We start from the raw sequence: 20,489 nt of genomic DNA on the forward strand, positions 1-20,489 counted from the left end.
GGGAGGGGAGGGGAGGGGAGGGGAGGAGAGGAGAGGAGAGGAGAGGAGAGGAGAGGAGAGGAGAGGAGAGGAGAGGAGAGGAGAGGAGAGTCACCATGGCTCAGAGAGAGCAGGATCAGGTTTAAGAGCTGCAGGAGAGAAGCATCCTATGATGTAGGTAGAAAGTGAATGAGGTCCTGCAAAGGTCACAGGAGGGTTGGGGGCTGCCCAGGAGGTAACAAGGCAGCAAAGATAAAATATAAATTTAGAAGGTGTTAAGCCAGAAATACTGGAGAGAAGTGTGTGCTAGCCACAGAGAGGTTTAGACGTACCCAACCATTGAGCTAGTCATGGTATATCAAAATTAGCTGGTGTGTGTGTGTGTGTGTGTACGTGTATGTGTGTGTGTGTGTGTGTGTGTACATGTGTGTTTCATTCACAAATCAAGAGAGCTCTTTGCCAGATGCAGCATGTGCAATAGGGAGCCAAAGCAGTTTAACTAATTCACTTCTACATTAAGTTTTGAAATTTCTTGGCTTCATGAGGTGTTATTTATGAAGGAGACAAGTAGTCTAATATACTTTAGGCCTATATAAATAGCGATTTGCACTAATTGAACTTGATAGGTTAATTAATAAAGACTCAAAATTGGGTGGGTATGGAATTTGGAGTGAATTTGGGAGGATTGTATAAAGGGGATAAATATGATCAAAGTGTAAAACAATGTACGGAATTCTCAAATAATTAGTAAAAACCCATTGTAACTTCTTTTTAAAATATCTTTGCATTTTTTATTTTTGGGATTATAATATAATTACAACTTTTATTCCTTCTCTTTCCTCCCTCAAACTCTCCCATATACCCCTCTTTACTATCTCTAAAATTCTTGCTCTTCTTTTTATTAATTACTATTACTTGCAACATTATATGTATATGTATATGTATATGTATATGTATATGTATATGTATATGTGCATGTGTATGTGCATGTGTATGTGTACATGCATATGATGTATATATATATGTCAACTTTCATTAACCAGTGGAGATCTGTGTTGGCAAAACCTGGGATCTGAGCATCTGAGAGACTGAAGCAGGCTACAGTCCGATGCTATAAATAACCTTATTTTTCCAATTTCAGTGTTCCTTTGTACACTAACATAACAAAGGAAGGAATGATCCAAGGAAGGTTGTTTGAGTTGAGAAAAACTCGATCAGGATCAGAAGAAACATGTAAATAAATGTTGTAAGCACTTACTAAGTATTCACAGATCAGCCCTTTCCTGCAACTATCTCAGAACAGAACATTTGAAACATAATTGCCTGGAACATTCTATAGATTGCATGGAAATCGGAAGGCCATATCCAAATTCAGGACACATTGACCAGATTGGGTTCTGTAGCTATGATCTGATATCCAGCAGGAATAAACATGTCTCACAAACTTAATATAAAAGGTTTTCACGGGAGGTACAAAAATCAACTCCAAGAACAATCCAAGGAATAGAATTTACTGGAAGTAAAGGGTCCTCTGCAGTTCCCCAAGGCATTGTTCAACATGTGTCATTCTTTTGACCATTTTCTGACATGTGTATACATACATATTTCTAAATGTAACATGTTCAGCCCATCTTCTGTTACTAGTATGAATATTTTGAAGGAGGATCTTTTGGTATTAATGAACCACTTAAGGCATTGAAACAATATGTATAATATTGCAAGTCAGTAGGAATTTTCAATTTTTCCAAATTATTTCTTAATATAATTAAAGTTCTAAAAAACTTCAAAACATAGAAAATGGATTAAAATAAATGTTATAAAATTTTATAAAGAAAAACCACGTACCTCAAAGCATATGCCTTAAAAGGCATAATGTGTATTGTTCTCACAGTAGTGTTAGTCAGTAGTTCTGAAGTCAAATATATTCTTCAGAGGTTTTACTTAGTTCATTGTCACCTGTCACTTGGGGAATTTAGTAGCCTACAAACAGCTGCACTTACACAGTTTTTCACCAAAGATTTGATTATGAACTCTGAGCAGAGGCCTTCAGAGAATGTTGTAGCTACTAAGAACTAGAAAACATGGGATAGTATAATTTCTGAATCCCCCCAGAAAATATATGTCTCTCTGATGGCTGGTAGGATAAAAAGCAGAAGCATGCAGAAGAGCTGGAGAGGAGCCATGTGGGAAAGAGCCATACACTTCAGAGTTGAACTAAGCTGAATATTCTGGTCAAAGAAAGGTCAGTCTTCAAGAGCAAAAATGGCACAGCCATGCCAACTCAGATGCCAAGCCACAGATCCACTCCAACTGGTGGATTCCACTCGCTCTTAATTATGAGCCTATCAAGGGGACCTTTGTTTCATGTAAATAAGAATGACAAGCAAACTAAGCTCTAACAGGTGCAAAAGCTTATTTTTACCCTGGGTTAAAATTACCATCATCAAAATATGGCTTGCCAGTACAGGTTGGTAGCACGTAGGTAGATTTTTGTTTTGTATGTGGGTGATAGATTTTTATCAGAGATATATCAGCAAAATTAGTTATTGTTGTTAATGTAGCAAAGTATTTTTATTTCAAAATCTCTTATTGTAGAATTGCTGGGTCTAAAGTCATTTCAATACTTGGCATTTGAGAACTCACTTGCCAAAGTTTGACATTTCTATCCAAGTATTTTTGGTGGCTTTCTGCCATTTTGAACAGCTCCCTAGGGCCTCCAGGTCCAGCTGTTTCACTAAACTGTACTGTAGAGTTAATTCTGAAGGGGGATAATGAAATTTCAGTATGTACCATTGTGTCTGTAAATCAACATTTTTGATTGAGGAACCAGCTTTTTCCCTTGGGTGTCAGGAATGAGAAGTTAATATGCTTATTTAGCCCATTTGCTCTCTGGTATTGTATTAATTCTCCTGTTTATGCCTGTGCACATGTCAATCTAAGAATCTGCTGGTGGAATGGACAGCCAGCTGTCTGAGGTGCAGAGGCAGAGCCACAGATTAGGTATTCTCTTGGGGCTCTTTTTAGTCAGGACTCCAAATGCACAGCTTATCTCTCAGAAACTTGGTTCACCCTAGAGAAACTTTAAAAGACGCTTTCTTTTTGCCAAGAATTTCTTTTTGGATGTCAGCTTAATTAACAATAATCCAAAGAAAGAAAAATGAGCTCTTTGTGGTCTGTAAGTGCTGATTTCCTACCCTTATTTGGTGAATTATTTTTATTGAAATTAGTTTCTCAGAAGCACCTAAGATTTCCATTAAGTATGAAAGGGGAAAATAATGTAGTATCTAGATGTTCTGAGGTGGGTACTCTCTTCCTGCTTCTAGATTATATTTAAGAAATTTTCATAAACCACAAAAGTGTCCAGAGATCAAAAGCAAAGATTGAGAGCAAATACCATATTAGGTGTTTTACAAAATATGGGAAGTTCATATATTCCAAAATATTACTAACAGTGAATTATATGAGAGATATTGACATAAACAGAGTCTGTAAAGGTGTAATGTGGCACATTCCTTAAAAGACTTTATCTACTGAGAAGTCACATATAAACAATGGCAACATTGTTACCTACTAAGATAGAATTAATGCATGGTGTAATTGCTGTCCAAACTAAATAAAGATAGGATACAATTTTACAGAGAATCACTTGACCCAAAAATGAGGAAACTTACATGAAACAGGAGATGGGAGATAGAAGATGAGGACAGATGGTTTTGGGAGTATAAAATGGAAGACACAAAGAAGCAGAGAGGAGAGTAGCACATTGGACAATATTGTTCTCTGGAGCTACAAAGACTCTTGTTACAACCAAATATAATATTTAAGGTAAAATTTCTTATCAGGTCACCATGACAATGAAATGTTTCTAAACTTGTGATAGTTCCTATTTGTGACAGATGCTATGCTAAACAATGGATAGGACACTTAGATTTGTTATCTATACAGGCTTTGTTGGGAGAGATGCTGAGACAATAGCAGCAACAACAACACAACAGTAACAAATGATAGATAAATAGATAAACAAAAGGTTTCACACTGTCAGACCAGATATTATTGTATTGAAAGGTTCAATAGTTTCACGTCTACAGCAGGTACACTGCTCAGACATTTGGAAATGGGCTTCTTTCTTCTTGTCTTCACAGTCTCTGACTAGGCTAATTTCCTCAAAAATTTTTTCCACATTTTTAATGTCACCTCTACAGAAGTGCCTTCTCCAAACATGGAGATGAGATCAGATCCCTGTATCCATGCTGACATGACATCTTGCCTACTTTCTCCATAGCAATTACACTAAATGTAATTAACTACCTATGCAATTATTTGTTTAGCATTTGTGATCTATTAGTGTGTTGACATTCCACTGAAAGGGAAGGTATTTGTCTTGCCAAAGAGAATCTTCAGCACTTGACAGGTGTTTGCTATATATTGCTGGGTAAATATGTTAGGTCCGGGATAAGAGAAGATGGGTAGGAGAATATCAAAAAGCTTACTTTGAAAGAGCCTGATGACTGAATTATAGTTAAGCTGTAGAAGAGAAAAGGAGAGTGGGTTAATTTCTATATTTCTAGGTTGTTGATTAATGTGCACTATGAATAAATAATAAGGCAAAGTTTTCTCTTAAATTTGAATCCTCTTGGAATAAGTTTACTGGATCACAGCTCACTAAATTAAGTTTTGTTTCCTTTGGGAAAATGTCATAGCTTTCCAAGCTTATTTGTTTATTTTAAAACCATTTAACATGAATTATTTCTGTAAAGTTTTAACACATGTGGCTTTTAGTCATTGTTCTTTGCTTTTGGTTCAGGAGACTATATATATATTCTTGTGGTGCTATTTCTAACATTCATCGAATATCAAAACTGGACTTTTTTAAAAAACATACTGTGTGTGTGTGTGTGTGTGTGTGTGTGAGAGAGAGAGAGAGAGAGAGAGAGAGAGAGAGAACGAGAGAGAGAGAGGGAGAGAGAGAGAGAGAGAGAGAGAGGGAGAGGGAGAGGGAGAGGGAGAGAGAGACAGGGAGAGAGAGAGAAAGAGACAGAGAGACAGAGACAGAGAGGGGGAGGGAGAGAAGAAGGGAGACAGGGAGTCAGAGAGGGAGAGAAGGAAGAAAAGAATCTTTAGGGACATTTTTATCTTTTCAGTGAGATATATTTTAGACTGCTAATGCTTGGATGTGAAATAACAGTAATTATTTTCAAGTTTAACCTAAGTATATAAACAAACATTCATGACAGTCAATAGGTAATTTCTGTAAGTACTTTATAAACTAAACTGTCACGCAATTATCCCATAATTTATTCCATTGATTTAAATTAAAAGTACTATTTGCTTCTTTCCAGTTTTGCACAGAGAAAAAGGAAAAGAAAAAGAAAAATTAAAAGGAGAAAAACCTGAGAAGAAAGGTATGTTGTTATTTTTTTGTACTACTTTAACATTAAAGTTTTTTTCTCTTTGGCATTTCTCTTCATTATATTTAGACTTTAAAAATGTTGGCTTCTTCTTCTAAAAGTTGTATTATGGTTATATTCATGAAAAAGAACTATAAAAAAATAAATCTCTGAACCAAAAAGAATAAAGTATGTTAGACTCTTGTCCCCATGCTACTTTTAAGAAATATGTCCGCCTTTCCTCTGGTAGTTTCAAGCCTGCCTTAGAGAATATTACTTGAGAGAAGAACAAAAAAAAAAAAAACTGGTCATGTTTATAGGTAAGAGGTCATCTTGATCATTTAAATTAAAATACCTATTGTATTATCTTTTGTTTGATATTGCTTATTTATTGAGAAAAATAGGTAAGACAACTTCACTGTTTAAATCATGAAGATCTTTCCCAACATATTAGTAATTTATATTATTGTTTCCCCCCTTTTTTCCAAAATCTAATATACCTTATATTCTGATTTTCCTAAATCAAAAATATGTCCTAGAGAAATTTTCATACCTGTTTTTACAACTTTTATAGTATTTGAGAAAGGAGGATATCTTATATTATATGCCTTAGCTTATTTGTAGAATTTAATGTGATTTTAGTGTTGTAGATTTCTTTCTGTTTCACAGGTCATATCTCTTGACCATTTATTGCTCTATGTGTATGTGTGTATGTGTGTGCATGCATGAATATACTGTGGTATTTTTACTTCAGGAACTTCATTAGGATCTTTACTAGAAACTAAGTCTACACTAATAATTTCCTTAAGTTTTAAAAAAATATTCCTTGGTTTACTTTTTTCCTTGATACATCCCACTCTGTCTTACTGTTTTATGTGAAGTAAGATTATGATTTGACGTTTTGCTGTTATTTGGATCACATTTCCATCCTCAATATCATAGTTGGCTAACTTTTCTGGTTTATGGAACACTGCAGCTTAGAATATGTAGAATTAATGTGATGTTTATGAAACAGAGCAATAGAAACATGTTTCAGTATGACTTATTACACATTCACATTTGAATATTAGAATTAAATGGTGCATTTTTATTAATATTTAACTAGTGATAATTTTCTTGAATTTTACAGCTCTTCTTTGTCTCAGGCATACTTATGCATTTCTCATATGATGGTGAGATAGTGAATTATGAATATAAGATTCTACATCTTGACAAAATCAAATAATCTTGTGGTTCTTATTAAGTTTCAAGCTTAAATATTACTAAATGTTTTCTTTTAATAAATTAATGCCCATAAATTATACATGTAGAGAATTTACTCAAAATAAAAATCAAAGATAGTTTGCTTTCTGTAAGTCTTCCTCTGTTTGTATATGCCAATTAAAGATATTTACATTTTAATATACATTACTGAAATGCTGGCACCTTCCATAAATGAACTGTTTTTTTTTTGAAATATAGGATCATGTAGCACACACTACTGGACCTCTGGGGTTATCTTAACCTTAACACTGAGACCTAACATTTTCTTACAATTTACAGAACAAAGTCATGTTAAATAAATTAATGTTGATTCATTACATTGTTAAATAAATATTGAGAAGATATTTCTCAAGTATAATGTAAGACATTGCTAAATTAAAATATTTATCATTTTAATAATCATTTTAATTATCCTATACAGTGTTTAACCCCTTATGGAATCATTGATAATGTTTTGTCATAATGACATTGATGTACAACAATCAGTGAGCAGGTACTAGAAAGGTTCAGTGTCTTTGTGATGCTCAAATCCTATCAGAAAGTTGCTCTTTCCCAAATGTTAACGGTGTTCCTGTGAAGGAACAATTTGGTTAATCACTCTTAAGCCATAATGTAGATATCTCCTATTATTAATGCTAAAAAGAGTTATCTTAGCAGTGTATATGTGCTTTATTTTTGTTTATTAAAATTCCTCGCTTTTGGTTTTCTTTCTTGAAAGCTTCATATATTTGCAGTAAAATCTATAAAAGAAAGATGACAGATCTAGATTTCAACATACCATTTATTAGTGTGATTGGGTTTTCTGTTTGTTTTGGTCAGGATCTAACTATTTAGCCTTGGCTATCCTGGAATTCACTACGTAGTCCAGGAGAGCCTCAAACTCACAGAGATCTTCCTGTCTTTACCTTCTGAGTACTGGAATTGAAAGCATTCACTACCATACTCGCTTATTTTCTAAGTTTTTTAAATTAATTAATTAATTAATTAATGAGATTTTCAAGACAGGGATTCTCTGTACTATTCAATGTCCTTAAAGTAGCTCTATAGACCAAGCTGTCCTAGAACTCACAGAGATTCTCTTGACTCTGCTTCTCAAGTGCTAGGATTAAGGTATGTGCCATCATCGCCTGGCTACTTTCTGATTTTTAGTGCCAAAGCTTATGTTGTATTCTGTACACTATTATCCACTGATAACTATATTCTTAAGATGGATCCAATAGTGATATAAATACCCAGTTACTCTATAGAACTGTAGTCAGAAGGAAATTGGCTATGCAATCTATTAAAGCTATGTGTAATTTATAATTTTCTAATGTTACTTTTCTGTTTAAGCAACTCACAAGGAAAAACTTGAGAAAAAAGAAAGAACAGAGACAAAGACCATGGCAAAAGGTATCATTTCCTTTTATTATCTTCACTCTTGACTTTTGATGATGGCAAGAATGTACATTTTGGGGGAAATCTGAAGTTTTGTAATAATTTTCCATTTCATTTAAATACAATGATTTAAAATTGAATATCTACATTCTTGACTTTTGATAATTAGAGTGTACATATGGGGAGAAATTTGAAGGTTTGTAATCATTTTCCATTTCATTTAAATACAATGCTTTAAAATTAAATATCTAAAGACTAATAAAATCAAAATACAGTTTTAAAAAATACCAAAACATGAAAGGAAGATAAAGTGTCCTCACATGTAAGTGCCAGAATTTTGATCTGGCTGACCTTTATCATACATTCTCATCCCCTTGACACTGGGAGAGTTAGGCAAGTTTGATCTAACAATAGAAAAATGACCCTGATGGAACTGCTTACATTCAATAAACAGTTCCAAAGTATTTAGAAGCATAGAAATTTCACAGGAAGTAAAACAAGTTTTGAAGTGTGTTATCTTATCCTCCCTGGCTACCATGAAAATTATGAGGGCCACGGGGGAAGCATGGAAAAAAATCTTTATTTTATGTTGAATAAATGTGGAAGATAGTTCTTCTAAGGAAGTCCATAAAAGGCACAATGAATTGATGACTTCATTTTGATCTTGTGAACACTGTAAGGAAGTAAGAATTTGTACACAAAAAGCATTATTATACTTCAAGTCCACAAAATCATCACTGCCATATTTTGGAAGGTTAATTTTGAAGGTTAATTTTTCTACCCTAAGTTGATCTACCAAATATTTTGTTTTAAAATATACATTTTTGTTGCAGGAAATATTAAAAATAATGGCAAGTTCTCATGCTATGCCCAGCTACTCTCTCCCCGGGAGATCTCGCAGCCTCTTGGCTAGCCCCAGTCCACAGTCTTCCCTTCTCTGGTACACCTGCCTCTCAGTCATCCACCTCTAGAAGTAGGTGGTCACAAATCCCTTAAACTCTTGAAGCTTAAAATTAAAGAATCAGATTTATATATTAATAAATTCTCAATTCATAAGATGCCCACACAATAAGTTTTATAATGATATAAATTGCCCACCTAGATAAGACATGTGGCTCCCTGTGGCTATTTAAAGCCAGGCAGAATCTGGATCATCCTGTTCGTCCTCCATCTTCCTTCCTTCTCCCTCTCCTCTCTCTTTATCCTTCTTCTCCCTCAAATTTCTCCATTCCCCATCCCTTCGAATGCCAAATCGCAGGCACTAGCCTTCCCAATCTCAGGTTCTAGACTTTACTTTGCAAGTTAAGGTGGGGAGAAAGTTCACAAGAAGTCACTTGTGTATGCCTTTCACTCCTTGTTAGCAGTCTCTCCCAGGAGAGCGAAATTAGCATCAAAATAAAGTAACACCACAACACATTTTGACTAATAATACAATTCTGTCTCCTCAATGTAAATGTTTTCCACTTATTTTAAAAGTATAACTTTGATATGGATATAATATCAATATAAAAGTTATAATGGAGCAATCTTATTCTAGTATCCTTAAAAAAACCTACCTATTTGTGGGAAAGAATATATCACCATCAAATAAATAAATAAATAAATAAATAAATAAATAAATAAAAGGTAATTGAATTTTTATAATAGATTCTAAAGAAAACTTTATGATAACTATTGTTCTAGCAATAGGTAACAGACATATCTGGTCCCACATATATTACTGAGACTACAAGATTATGTCAAAGTACTTATCTTTTTATGTGGATTCTTGGATTGATTTTAATTCCTTACACTCTCATGACAAGCAATTTACCAAACAAACTGTCTATCCATCCCCTCAAATTCCTAACATTATGTTAAGATGGATTCATTAAATAAAAATTTGAAATTAGAACATTCAGGAACCATTTGCAACATATTATCTTTGTAAAAAAATAAAAGCAGGTATGTCGGCTCATATTGCTAGAACAATAAATTATCTCAGCTACTTAGAATATTACCCACTCACTGTCTCGCACATAGTTCAAGTTTGGCTCATCTAGTTAATTGAGGTTCTTTTTAATCCTCTGTTGTTTGTCACAAATTCACACTGACATGATAATGGACTTCCCTAGGCCTAGCAACAGAAAAAAAAAATCAGGGTGTAAATTGTGATATTGTGAAATTGGGAGAGTTGACTACTATTAAATTTTAATCCAATTATTTCTGTCATAGTCTGTGAGTTAGCATATTACAAGACTAGTCAACATTCATTAAGAAAAGACGGTAGGAACTGTTGTCATCATAAGTCTGCTCACTACCAATGCTTCCTCTTTATATAGGTTAATACTGGCAGATACATGTAAATAAATTTTACATATATATATATATATATATATATATATATATTATGCCTATATAATGTTTTCATGTTTGTTTTTATTTATCTATTTAGGTTATATTAGGAATGGCAAATATATTCATGTTCTTTATATGATATGTGGGTTTCTAGGAAAATGAAATAAAGTTAAAAAGGCACAAACTGATCAGGTAACATTTGAGTTAGAAATTAAAATGAATTCCTTTAGAACACTATGATCAGCATTGAAGCTAATGACTCCTGCTGGCACTTTCACATGACACAGTGTGTTTCCTGTTCTGTTTAAAATACAGTATGTTCAAGGACAGTAATTTTCTAGACCATCCTAGAAATTCTTTTTGAAAGAAACATGCAGATTCCTTGTCATCTCCTGCCTGGTGCTTATATTAGACACTTTACATATGGTGCCCATTCTTTATAGTTCACAAAAAGAACAGAAAGGAAAGTAGAAAAGATGGGATGAGAAATCAAGAGGTGTCAACCCAAGTTCTGCCTGGTTCTCGCACCACCCTGCTGTTTTCTAGTGAAAGGCAAATTTACTTGTTTTAAGAAGTTGACAGTAGAAGAGGGAAGTCTTCATTTTTATATAAATAGTTATTGTAATGCTTTTCTTAATTGTGTGGTCCTGTCTCTAAGAGAATCGATTTTGCCAGTTATAAAATTCAGTGGTATTAAAATAGATCAGATTTTCACTAATCTTCAATTCTACAGTGATAAGATAGGGGTACAATCAATTGTGTTCTGAACAGTAAAGGTAGATGACATTTAAGATAGCTAAAATAACAATTTCACACAGACATAATCAAACAAGCAACCAACATAAAAAGGCTAGTAAAATTTCAAAATATAGGAATGTTCATTTTAATCTCTTTATGTGTGCAGAGTACATATTACTACATCATATATATGACACACATGTAGTAAACCATTTACTCCTCTGACTTCTAATTCAGATTCACTAGTTCTATATTCTCTTAAAATAAACATTGTACTGAACACAATGGTAAAAGAACTAAAAATTGAATTCCTGAACTCAAGTTTGCAGCCTGGTAAGGGAAACTAATAAGAAAACAATCTTGTACAATATTAAATATACAGTAGAGAATAAAACTGACTCCTTAATAAAAGTGTTGGCAGATACAAGGTAAAATTACAGGATGTTCAAATCCAGTGACAGCTTTTTTTGCATGAATTGAATATGATAGAATTCAGATATATAGAAAAATATAGAGAATTTAGAAAAAGCACTTTGATGAAGTTTGATATATTAAAACATATAACATGTTCAAACAGTGAGCATAGCAATACAGGAAAAAGCATGAAGCAGGATGAAGGCTGGTATCACAGTGTCTTAAATGCCATGCTAGAGTCTATATAGGCAGCAACCATGTGCTCATCTTTTGACGCCATCAAGTAGACAATGAGACAAGCCTGATCTAGCTTCTCTGGAAGGAAAATTTAGGTGTACATGTACAAGTTGCATATGGATTTGCGACACAAAAGGGAGAGAAGGAATCAGAAAATAATTGTTTTGTTACTTAAAAAAGAGAAGAAAATTTATACCATATAGTCAAAAAAAGCCACACATAAATGCAGAAAGAAATCCATAAAAATTTTTACAATGATTATGTTGGATAAGTTGGATACAATAATGCCCATCCCCGTGAAAGCTCAATACAATTTTTGTTTGAGGCATGCTGTTGTAGAAAATATTATTTTGGGGTTTCTACTTCACCTTAGATTATTTAGTTCCCAAACAAAAGATGCAATATATTTATATTTATATTCAGGTTTAAAGCACTAGAGCTGAGCAGATATTAATCCTCTATGCTATTTTGTTTACTTTCCTGTTAATAATCCCGATATATCACTTGCCATGTTCTGCCCAAGCCACTCCTATTGCAGCTGGGTGGCCCTCATGCCCATGGCTCATGATCCACCTATACCATGACGCCTTCTTCTTTGTTTCTCTCCCTCTCTCCTCTTGTCTTCAGAGCTCAGGAGCAGAAGCCCCATTTACCTCTCTTCTGTCCAGCTGCAGGCTGTAGGCAACTTTATTCAACCAATAGTTTTAAATGAAGGAGCAAAGTTTGCACAACAAAAGCTGGCACATTCATCTTGAGGCATGTAGTCCTTGGGATACAGAATTTAGCACTACAATACATAGCAAAAGATTAAACCTTCACAGCAAGCAATGATAAATAACTTATTATAGCTGTTTTTCAATGTCTTTCTATTTAACCTCAATGTCCTCTGATGTCTAGGCAGCAGCATCTCATTGGAATGTCCCCAAAACAGATTACATCCAATCCTGGTCCCACTGATCAAACACTGAATCACAGATGATATTGATTTTGTAAATAAATTGCTTTCTGCGATAATACTATCATTCGCTATATGGAAATACACAGGTGCCTTGGCTTAGTTTAAATCAAAGCAAAGTGAACAGAGGCCTGTATTTTCATCGAACTCTTTAACATGTGTGTCAAGAATATTTACAATGCATTGAAAGTGTGCAGACAAATATATGCCAAATATATGGTCCCATATACAGAAAATGTCAACTATGCACTGCCCATTACAACTAATTGAATCATACCATCAATGACTTTTAAAAAAAATGAAAGAATGATTCACAGAATGATTAATTTATAAGCCAGTTCCTTCTCTAAAAATACATGTACTATTGAGCTAATGTGTTTTAAATAGATGTGGAAATTCTATATTTTGCTTGCTAGTATTTTTTAAATTTTTTTTTCATTTTCCCCCCTTCCTTTCTCCCTCTTGCTCTGGCCTCGCTCGCTTTGCCCCTGCTTGCTCTGGAGCATTACTTCCCATCCGCCATCCCTGCTTGCTCAAGCCCAAAGTACACTGTAGCTGTCTTCAGACACCCATATGAGGGCATCAGATCTTACTACTGATGGTTGTGAGCCACCATGTGGTTGCTGGGATTTTAACACAGGACCTCCTGAAAAGCAGTAGGTGCTCTTAACCGCTGAGCCATCTCACCAGTACCCTTGCTAGTACTTTTTACTAGGACATTTTTAAAGTTTTACAAACATTTGGGGATATGATCTCTGATTTAGATATGTAAGAAAATGTATCTGTTTCTGTATTATCAGTCTTTGCAGGCCCAGTCATTAGGGATGTTTGTCTGTCAGTATCTAATAGGTATTATGGTAGGAATGTCTGTCTGGGTTTGTATTCTTAGCTGCAAATGCTTCTCAAGTTCAGTTTTACCTTTTATACAGGGAGCATTAGTCTTGTAGAAGGACCTTGTTAATGTGTCAGTTGGTCTCTGGTAAGTATTATCATTCTCATCTTGTTATTCAGTACCATGCAGGTAATGTTTCATTTATAGCCCTTGAAATTATCTTCTTTAAAATATTATATTAGAATTATTTTTGAGTAATATAAGATTTTACTGTTATAGAAGAAAATGGTCATATTCCTTTAAAATGAAATTCTTTAATTAGGCTCTTTAGCATGGATATTTTTCTTACTGAAGATTACAAACTTACAATCTTACTGAAGTTACAAACTCTGTATAATAAATGACTTATTGTGGACAGATTAAGCTCTTGATTTTCAAAGCCAAAATGCAAACAAACAGTAGCCACAACAACAATAGTAAAAACAGAAATCCAATCTCTTCACCTGAAAATTAAGAGCGAGATTCATCTTGTCGATGTATTTCAAATACAACATATTTATAAATTTATAATACCCTAGTAATTGTCAACAGTATATATAAAGACATCCATTTCTATTGATTGTCTTGTTTGTCTCTTTAAATGATACATGAAGATAATGAGATTTGAAGAATTATGTGAGTAAAGAATAACTGTCTTAACTTCTTGTAGAGGACAAGAAAGTTAAGACTAAGGAGAAGACTGAAGAAAAGGCTAAGAAGGAAATGAAAGTTGGGAAACAGGAGAAAGTGAAACCAACAGCTGCAGAAAGGAAAGAAACTCTGAAAACATCACCAAAAGCCAGACAGAGGGATGACAAAGAGACACCAGCTGTGCCCAAGCATGAGCAGAAAGGTAAACATCCCAAGGAGAAGGAGGTCCTGAGAGAATATTGAGCAAGAAGCAGATGCTGTCAAGTTAAACTCTGAAAAAGACTAAAAATAAACCTCAGATGGGGTAAAAAGAGATCCAAGCCACTATGCCTGAAAGGAAGTGCAGTCATTGGTTATTAGCATACTCATAAATATAATAAAATGCATTCAAATAGCTAGATGGATTTTCAAGTGAGTGTTGAGTGATCACTTGGAGTTATTTAAATTTGGGGCTGAGTGTTGAAATCTTGAAGACTGAGCAGAACAATTAAACAATTGTATGGGTTAGAATCTTGGGAAAGGTGGTTATAAAAATTGACAGCAACAGCATTTCTCAAGGAGTTGCTCCAGGAGTCAATGCACAAAACATATCGAAAAGAAATATATAAAAATTTTACTTCCTCAATATTGCTGCAGTGATATCATTTAGAATATGCACATTAAACTATCAACTCATTTCATTGTTCTAGGAAACCTCTTATATGATAAAGAAGTGTCGGGAGCTTTTCTAGTCTTCAATTTTTTTTAATTTCAGCGCAGTCTGCACAGGACAGGTGTGCTTTTCATCAACTGTGATTTATTAACTCACTTCTCAGAAATAGACCATTTACAGAAAGGTGCTGTGTGGCTTTAAAATGATCACCAAGGATGTTTGTCCCACCATTAGGGTACATTTTGGGTTTCCTATCCCTAAATCCATTCCTCAGTCCAGGTTACTACAAATTCCGACCTTCACATCCAGAACACAGTGTCTGCTCTGCATGATCTGTTTCTGAGACAGATGTATCTTTTCTTATGAATGTTACAAAATAAAACTTTCTTTGACTCCAATACCAACTGAATAATTTATTCAAAACTAAAATGGACAAATTGGTGTCTATATAACTTCATTGTGAATTTTAAACTTTTTAGTAAGAAGGCCATTTTAATGGTAGAACTGGAAACATTTTTTCTCTTACAAACTGTATAATGTGAATCACACACTCTTTGTATTTTTTATCTTATTTTCCAACATCGCAATGTTTATAAACTTTGATATGTGAGTAATGCGTGTAAACTTTAATTTATGAAACAAAAGGCACATGTATAGGACATATTTAAGGAAACAAGAATAAAAGGAGTACTCTTTCTTTTCCTCTTTTTGTATTTCATAAACTTTATGTAAATTTATTCATTTCAACCTAGTTTTACAGATACTCCTCCAGAATAAAAACTTTGGAAATTTGAACCTATTGTTTTCAAGATGATTGCAGGATCTTGAAAATTAAAAATATAAAGTGTTATCCTTTAAAATAATATCATGTATGAATGTGTGTGCTATAAAAGGGTACAATAATGAGAAATACTTTAAATGAGTAATTTCACTGTGATAAAATCAGGAAAATTAATACTTTGATTCACTATAATGACAGTTAGGTTCTAAAATACTGTGAAATTCAAATCACCCTTTAAGAAAGAAAAGTGTAATATAAAACCAAAGAAAACATATCAAGTATAATTAATCTCTAATTTTGTTATATAGAAATGTCAGAATACTCAAAAGTAATTAGGCACATAACTACCATTTGAGATGTTAGTGTCTCCCAGGGTTTGGAAATCATATTTCAATGATAAACTGGTTACTTTAGAATAATTTGAAAGTATGTTTATTTTCCAGGTCACAAATACTATATTTTGTCATATCACTAATCAAATAGGATTATATGCCAATTCGATTTTCAATGTACTATTTTCATTGTTATGTGAAGAGCTAGTTAAGCATTATAAGGAACGAAGGTATCAAAATGATTCTAACATCTAAACAAAAAAATAGGCTATAGCATGGCACCTACTGAGTACTGCTACCACCAATATAAATTGTATAACTCAGTAGATAATAAGAACTTTACCTGTAATGGCTGGTCAAACACAATAATAACTTACTTCCTTCCTTTTCTTTTTTTTCATTTTCTTTTTCCTCTTTCTTTCTTTTTTACTTTTTTTTTTTGCTAAGCAGATATTTAAAAGCATTAAAAAAACACTAGTTACATGATCATGATAATTTAAACAAAATAAAGATACGGTATTTTTTTAAGTAGCTTTGATTTTTAAATTCTTAAATCAATAACACAACAAAATTAAGGGGTTTTTTTTTCTGTGTGAAAAAAAGGTTTATTTGCTAAGTTGAAGTATGCTGAATGAAGGTAGATACACACATATACACACACGTATGTACATATATATCATTTTTATGTTCAAATTAATGCTGTTTGTGTGTCTGTGGGTGGATTTGTGCAGGAGAATTCAGGTGCTCTAAAGATGAGAAGAAAGATGAGAAGAAGAATCAGATTAACAGGAGCTGGTTCTGAAAGTTGAATTCGGCTCTTCCTCAAGAGCAGGAAACAATAATTTTGTGGTCTCTCCAGCCCCTCCTACAGTTTTTGAAACATCACTTTAAACACCCAATACACTTAAGTTTTGTTTTTGGAGTAGGACGATCTTATCTAGGACAAACATTTGTTGGTAAAATTTGCTTATAGAGTATAATTATCAATAAAAATCTCATTGTTTATTTACATTTGCATTATATATATATATATATATATATATATATAAAGTTACTCTACTTACTTATTATGTAATCTGCTTTTTATCGACCATTTCAAATTCACTCAAGGTAAGGTAGCAAAGTTGACATGATTTAAAATTTCTCTCTGGTTTTTGTGAGGAAATAAATATCTCACAGCTATTATATACACTATGCCCAGTCTCTTGATATTTTCATCTACTTAACAATGATTCAAGTATTGGTGACACTCAGAGAAAGTATCGCTATGAGAATCTGCCATAGTGCAACAGACCACATATACGCTAGCATCATTAGAGATTATTTGTTTAAAGTCATTTCTATTAATATTCTGTGTATTTTCCCTTGGCTGACATTCCACAGGGAACACCAGCCAGGCATCAACAGCTGAGTCGATTCATCAGTACTCCCTGAGGAGCCATAAGGCAGGAATGGACAACATAAATTAATTCTAGTAGAATGTTTTATTTTCAATATTTTTTTCAAAATAGTGATCAAACAGCGAATTGCAATATAGAAGTTACTATCCTATAACTACAAATGCCAGAATGGAGGGACAGTTTAGACTTTCTTTAAGGCTAGTTTCCTGCTGTGTTGAGTTGGATGTAGAGAACTATTTTTATAAATTGAGTATTTTCAAATTCAGAAGACTTGACTATGATTGGTTCTCAGGCAAATAAAACCCAACATGAACCTTGTAGCCTTACTAGAATTTTCACAGATTGTTGGTCATCACTGAAGACAGGTGGAATCCAGCACTATAAGAAAACAGTTAAAAATATATAAATATTATTAAGTTCCCATTGTATGTTGAAGTCATTAGAAAGCAAAGTCACACATAGTTTACATGTAACAGATACTTTTAAAATGTATTCACATAGGTAATATTCTAAGTGTAAAAAACAACCAAACAAGCAAAAACAAAACAAAGCAAAACCAAAAAAATGTAGAATCCACGAAGGATTTTCTACTTTATATTAAAAGCTTATTAGACTATTCATAAATTAAATGAATGGTTTCTGAAACAGGTATCATCGGCATAATAAATATAAGCAGTTGGTGCCAGGTTAAAAAGTTTCACTTGCTATAAACAATCAATTAATGAGGAAGTCTGAAGGGTATCTTTAGTATGAGTTGAATGTAACCAGGATGTAACCTTTGTTTTACTTCTGGGAAAAGAAAGCAATATTTTATCTCTGTAGCCAAAGTCTCATCTCTCCTCTAGTGCTGAGGGCTTTTAAGTCTTTGAGAGATTTTTATCACCTAATTTAGGATTGCTCAGTTTGAACAAAGTCAGATGATAGGCTTACAACTTTTGGACAAAGTCTAGTCAGGCTATGAACCTGGTCCACCAGCTGGGGGGTTCCATTGGAGGGAGAAAAAGGATTCCAAGCTGATTTTAAACTGTGTGGAGGAAGCCATCTTGATTATCTGAGGTTCCTGTCCCTATCCATTAGACTGTGTAGGATCTAACTCCTAGCCATCAGTCTAACTATACAACGTGGGAGATTGTTAAACACGAATACTATCAATACACCCATGTACAGCTCTGTGAGTAATGGATCATATGTATACTCTGGCATATTTCCTATCTTTCTGAGAAATATTCTTGAGCCATAGGAAGGAGTAACCATATGTTAAATGAGGTCCAAAACAGGAGGAAATATGGGCATATCATACTACTCCAAATCTATATCATCCATTTAAAGAAAAAGTATCCTTAGCCTTATTTTATAGCAAAATCTCGTGTCTAGAAAAAGACATGATATTACCTATTTTAATGTTACTTTTCTAACACCATAGACATCCCAGAGCCTGGGATGGGGCATAAACCATCCTCGAAACTATGTCAACAAAGGAGAAGATTTGTGGGTTGGTCTAAAAATAGGCCACCTCATTTTAGTAACCAGAAACATATAAACTTTAGAAACATTGTAAGTTTTGATTCACCCTTATTTAGGTATTAATGAAAAGGATTCTGTTTTGTAGATTTATTGCAGTAAGTACATTTACTATTTTAAAGATGACAAAGACCCAGTAGAGCTTCATAAATAAATATTCTTGGGTATTTATTCCTATAAAATAAATATAGTTATATTGTTTGATAAAAGTAATTTTGAACTATTAAAGATGTATCATTCTATATAAATGCAATAAACTTTCTTGGTGCTATAGCTTCCTATGCATTTGGTGAATTAATAAAATGCCTAATAAAAAGATTTTAAAAAGTAAATGTTTAAATACAAGGATCATAATTAAGTTTTAAAGATGTTGTGATAAAGTTTATGAAATCTTTTACAGTGGCTACTAAAGTTATATTGACCATGGGAGAATTCAAAGTTTGCAATAGTATGTATTTCATGGGTTGTATGTAATTAAGAAGTAAAAACAATAACCCAACTCCTGAAATCATTTTGGACTGTGCCTGCATCATCTAGTTACTTTGTTGGTTCATTTTTATGGACTACAGACTAGCCAAGAGCATAAAGTGATCACATAAAGATTAGTTAATTAGTGTACTTATTATTTCTATCATTTGGTGCTGTTGAGTGAGTCTCCAGATCACATTTCTGATAAAGAGAATTTCCATGAACAGGATCCTAACAGGTTACAATGCGCTTGTCCTCTGTGCCTTATTTCAGAATTATCAACAGTCTCACTTGGAATAGCTAGCAGATGTCCTGGGTCTAGCAGCAGGAAACATTCCTAGTTGAAAAGAATTTTCTTCTGTGTACCTCATGTTCCCTTCTTAAACATTTCACAAGAATATGTGAGAATAATTGCTTTAAAGTAAGGAAACGATTTTGAATTATCAAATATTTCCTACCCCTCATATAACCACAAATAACTTTGTTTCCATATTTAAGAGGTTTTATAGGTAATGAGTGAGACATTATGTGTGTTACATATTTTCCTTTGTATGCTCATAAAAATCACTATTTATTCCTTCACAGAGATAAGTAGTAGCCAAAATAAATGTGTGCTGTTTTGGTTGTTCTGTTACATTGTGTCTTCATTGTAGAATAGGCGGATGGTGATGACATGCTTTCATTGCTTCTTCTTTTTCTCTATTCTGTCAGATCAGTATGAGTTCTGTCGATATATGATTGACATGTTTGTCCATGGGGATTTAAAACCAGGTATTCCAAACAATTCTTATTGTTGTCTGTCTTAATAGCCTTTGTTTCTAAGACTGTCAACTTTATCTGTCCTAAGCTATGTTTTCATTTAAAAACTTGCATAATGCATGTGCAGACCTAGAATAAAGACAATAAAATGCAGAAATAATAACTGGTGCTGGGCCCTTTAACTTTACCTGTGTTCGCTGCATGGCCTGTTGAAAATGAAGTCAGTTGAAAGCTCAAAGATGCTAATATCTTCTTATATAAAAATGCTAATATCTTTAATAATATCTTGGAGTGAAGAAATGAATCACTTGATATGATTCCTGGTAAATTTAGAAGAAAAGACTTACAATAAAGAAAAATATTCTTT

The 20,489-nt window shown here is 33.4% G+C and overlaps 1 protein-coding gene across 1 annotated transcript in view; it reads left to right on the forward strand.

Moving 5' to 3' along the window:
- The window catches only part of LOC114620355 (triadin-like), a 117,993-nt gene extending 97,708 nt beyond the window's left edge, over positions 1-20,285 (forward strand). Inside the window, exons 6-9 of the mRNA XM_028766462.1 lie at positions 5,319-5,381; positions 7,962-8,021; positions 14,229-14,411; positions 20,075-20,285. Of these exons, the coding sequence (XP_028622295.1) occupies positions 5,319-5,381; positions 7,962-8,021; positions 14,229-14,411; positions 20,075-20,169 (401 nt within the window). The 3' untranslated portion in view covers positions 20,170-20,285. The remainder of the gene's footprint in view (positions 1-5,318; positions 5,382-7,961; positions 8,022-14,228; positions 14,412-20,074) is intronic.
- The last annotated feature ends 204 nt before the right edge of the window (positions 20,286-20,489 follow it).

The sequence above is a fragment of the Grammomys surdaster genome, unplaced genomic scaffold, assembly GCF_004785775.1.
Source record: "Grammomys surdaster isolate TR1022 unplaced genomic scaffold, NIH_TR_1.0 168, whole genome shotgun sequence".
Lineage (NCBI taxonomy): Eukaryota > Metazoa > Chordata > Mammalia > Rodentia > Muridae > Grammomys > Grammomys surdaster.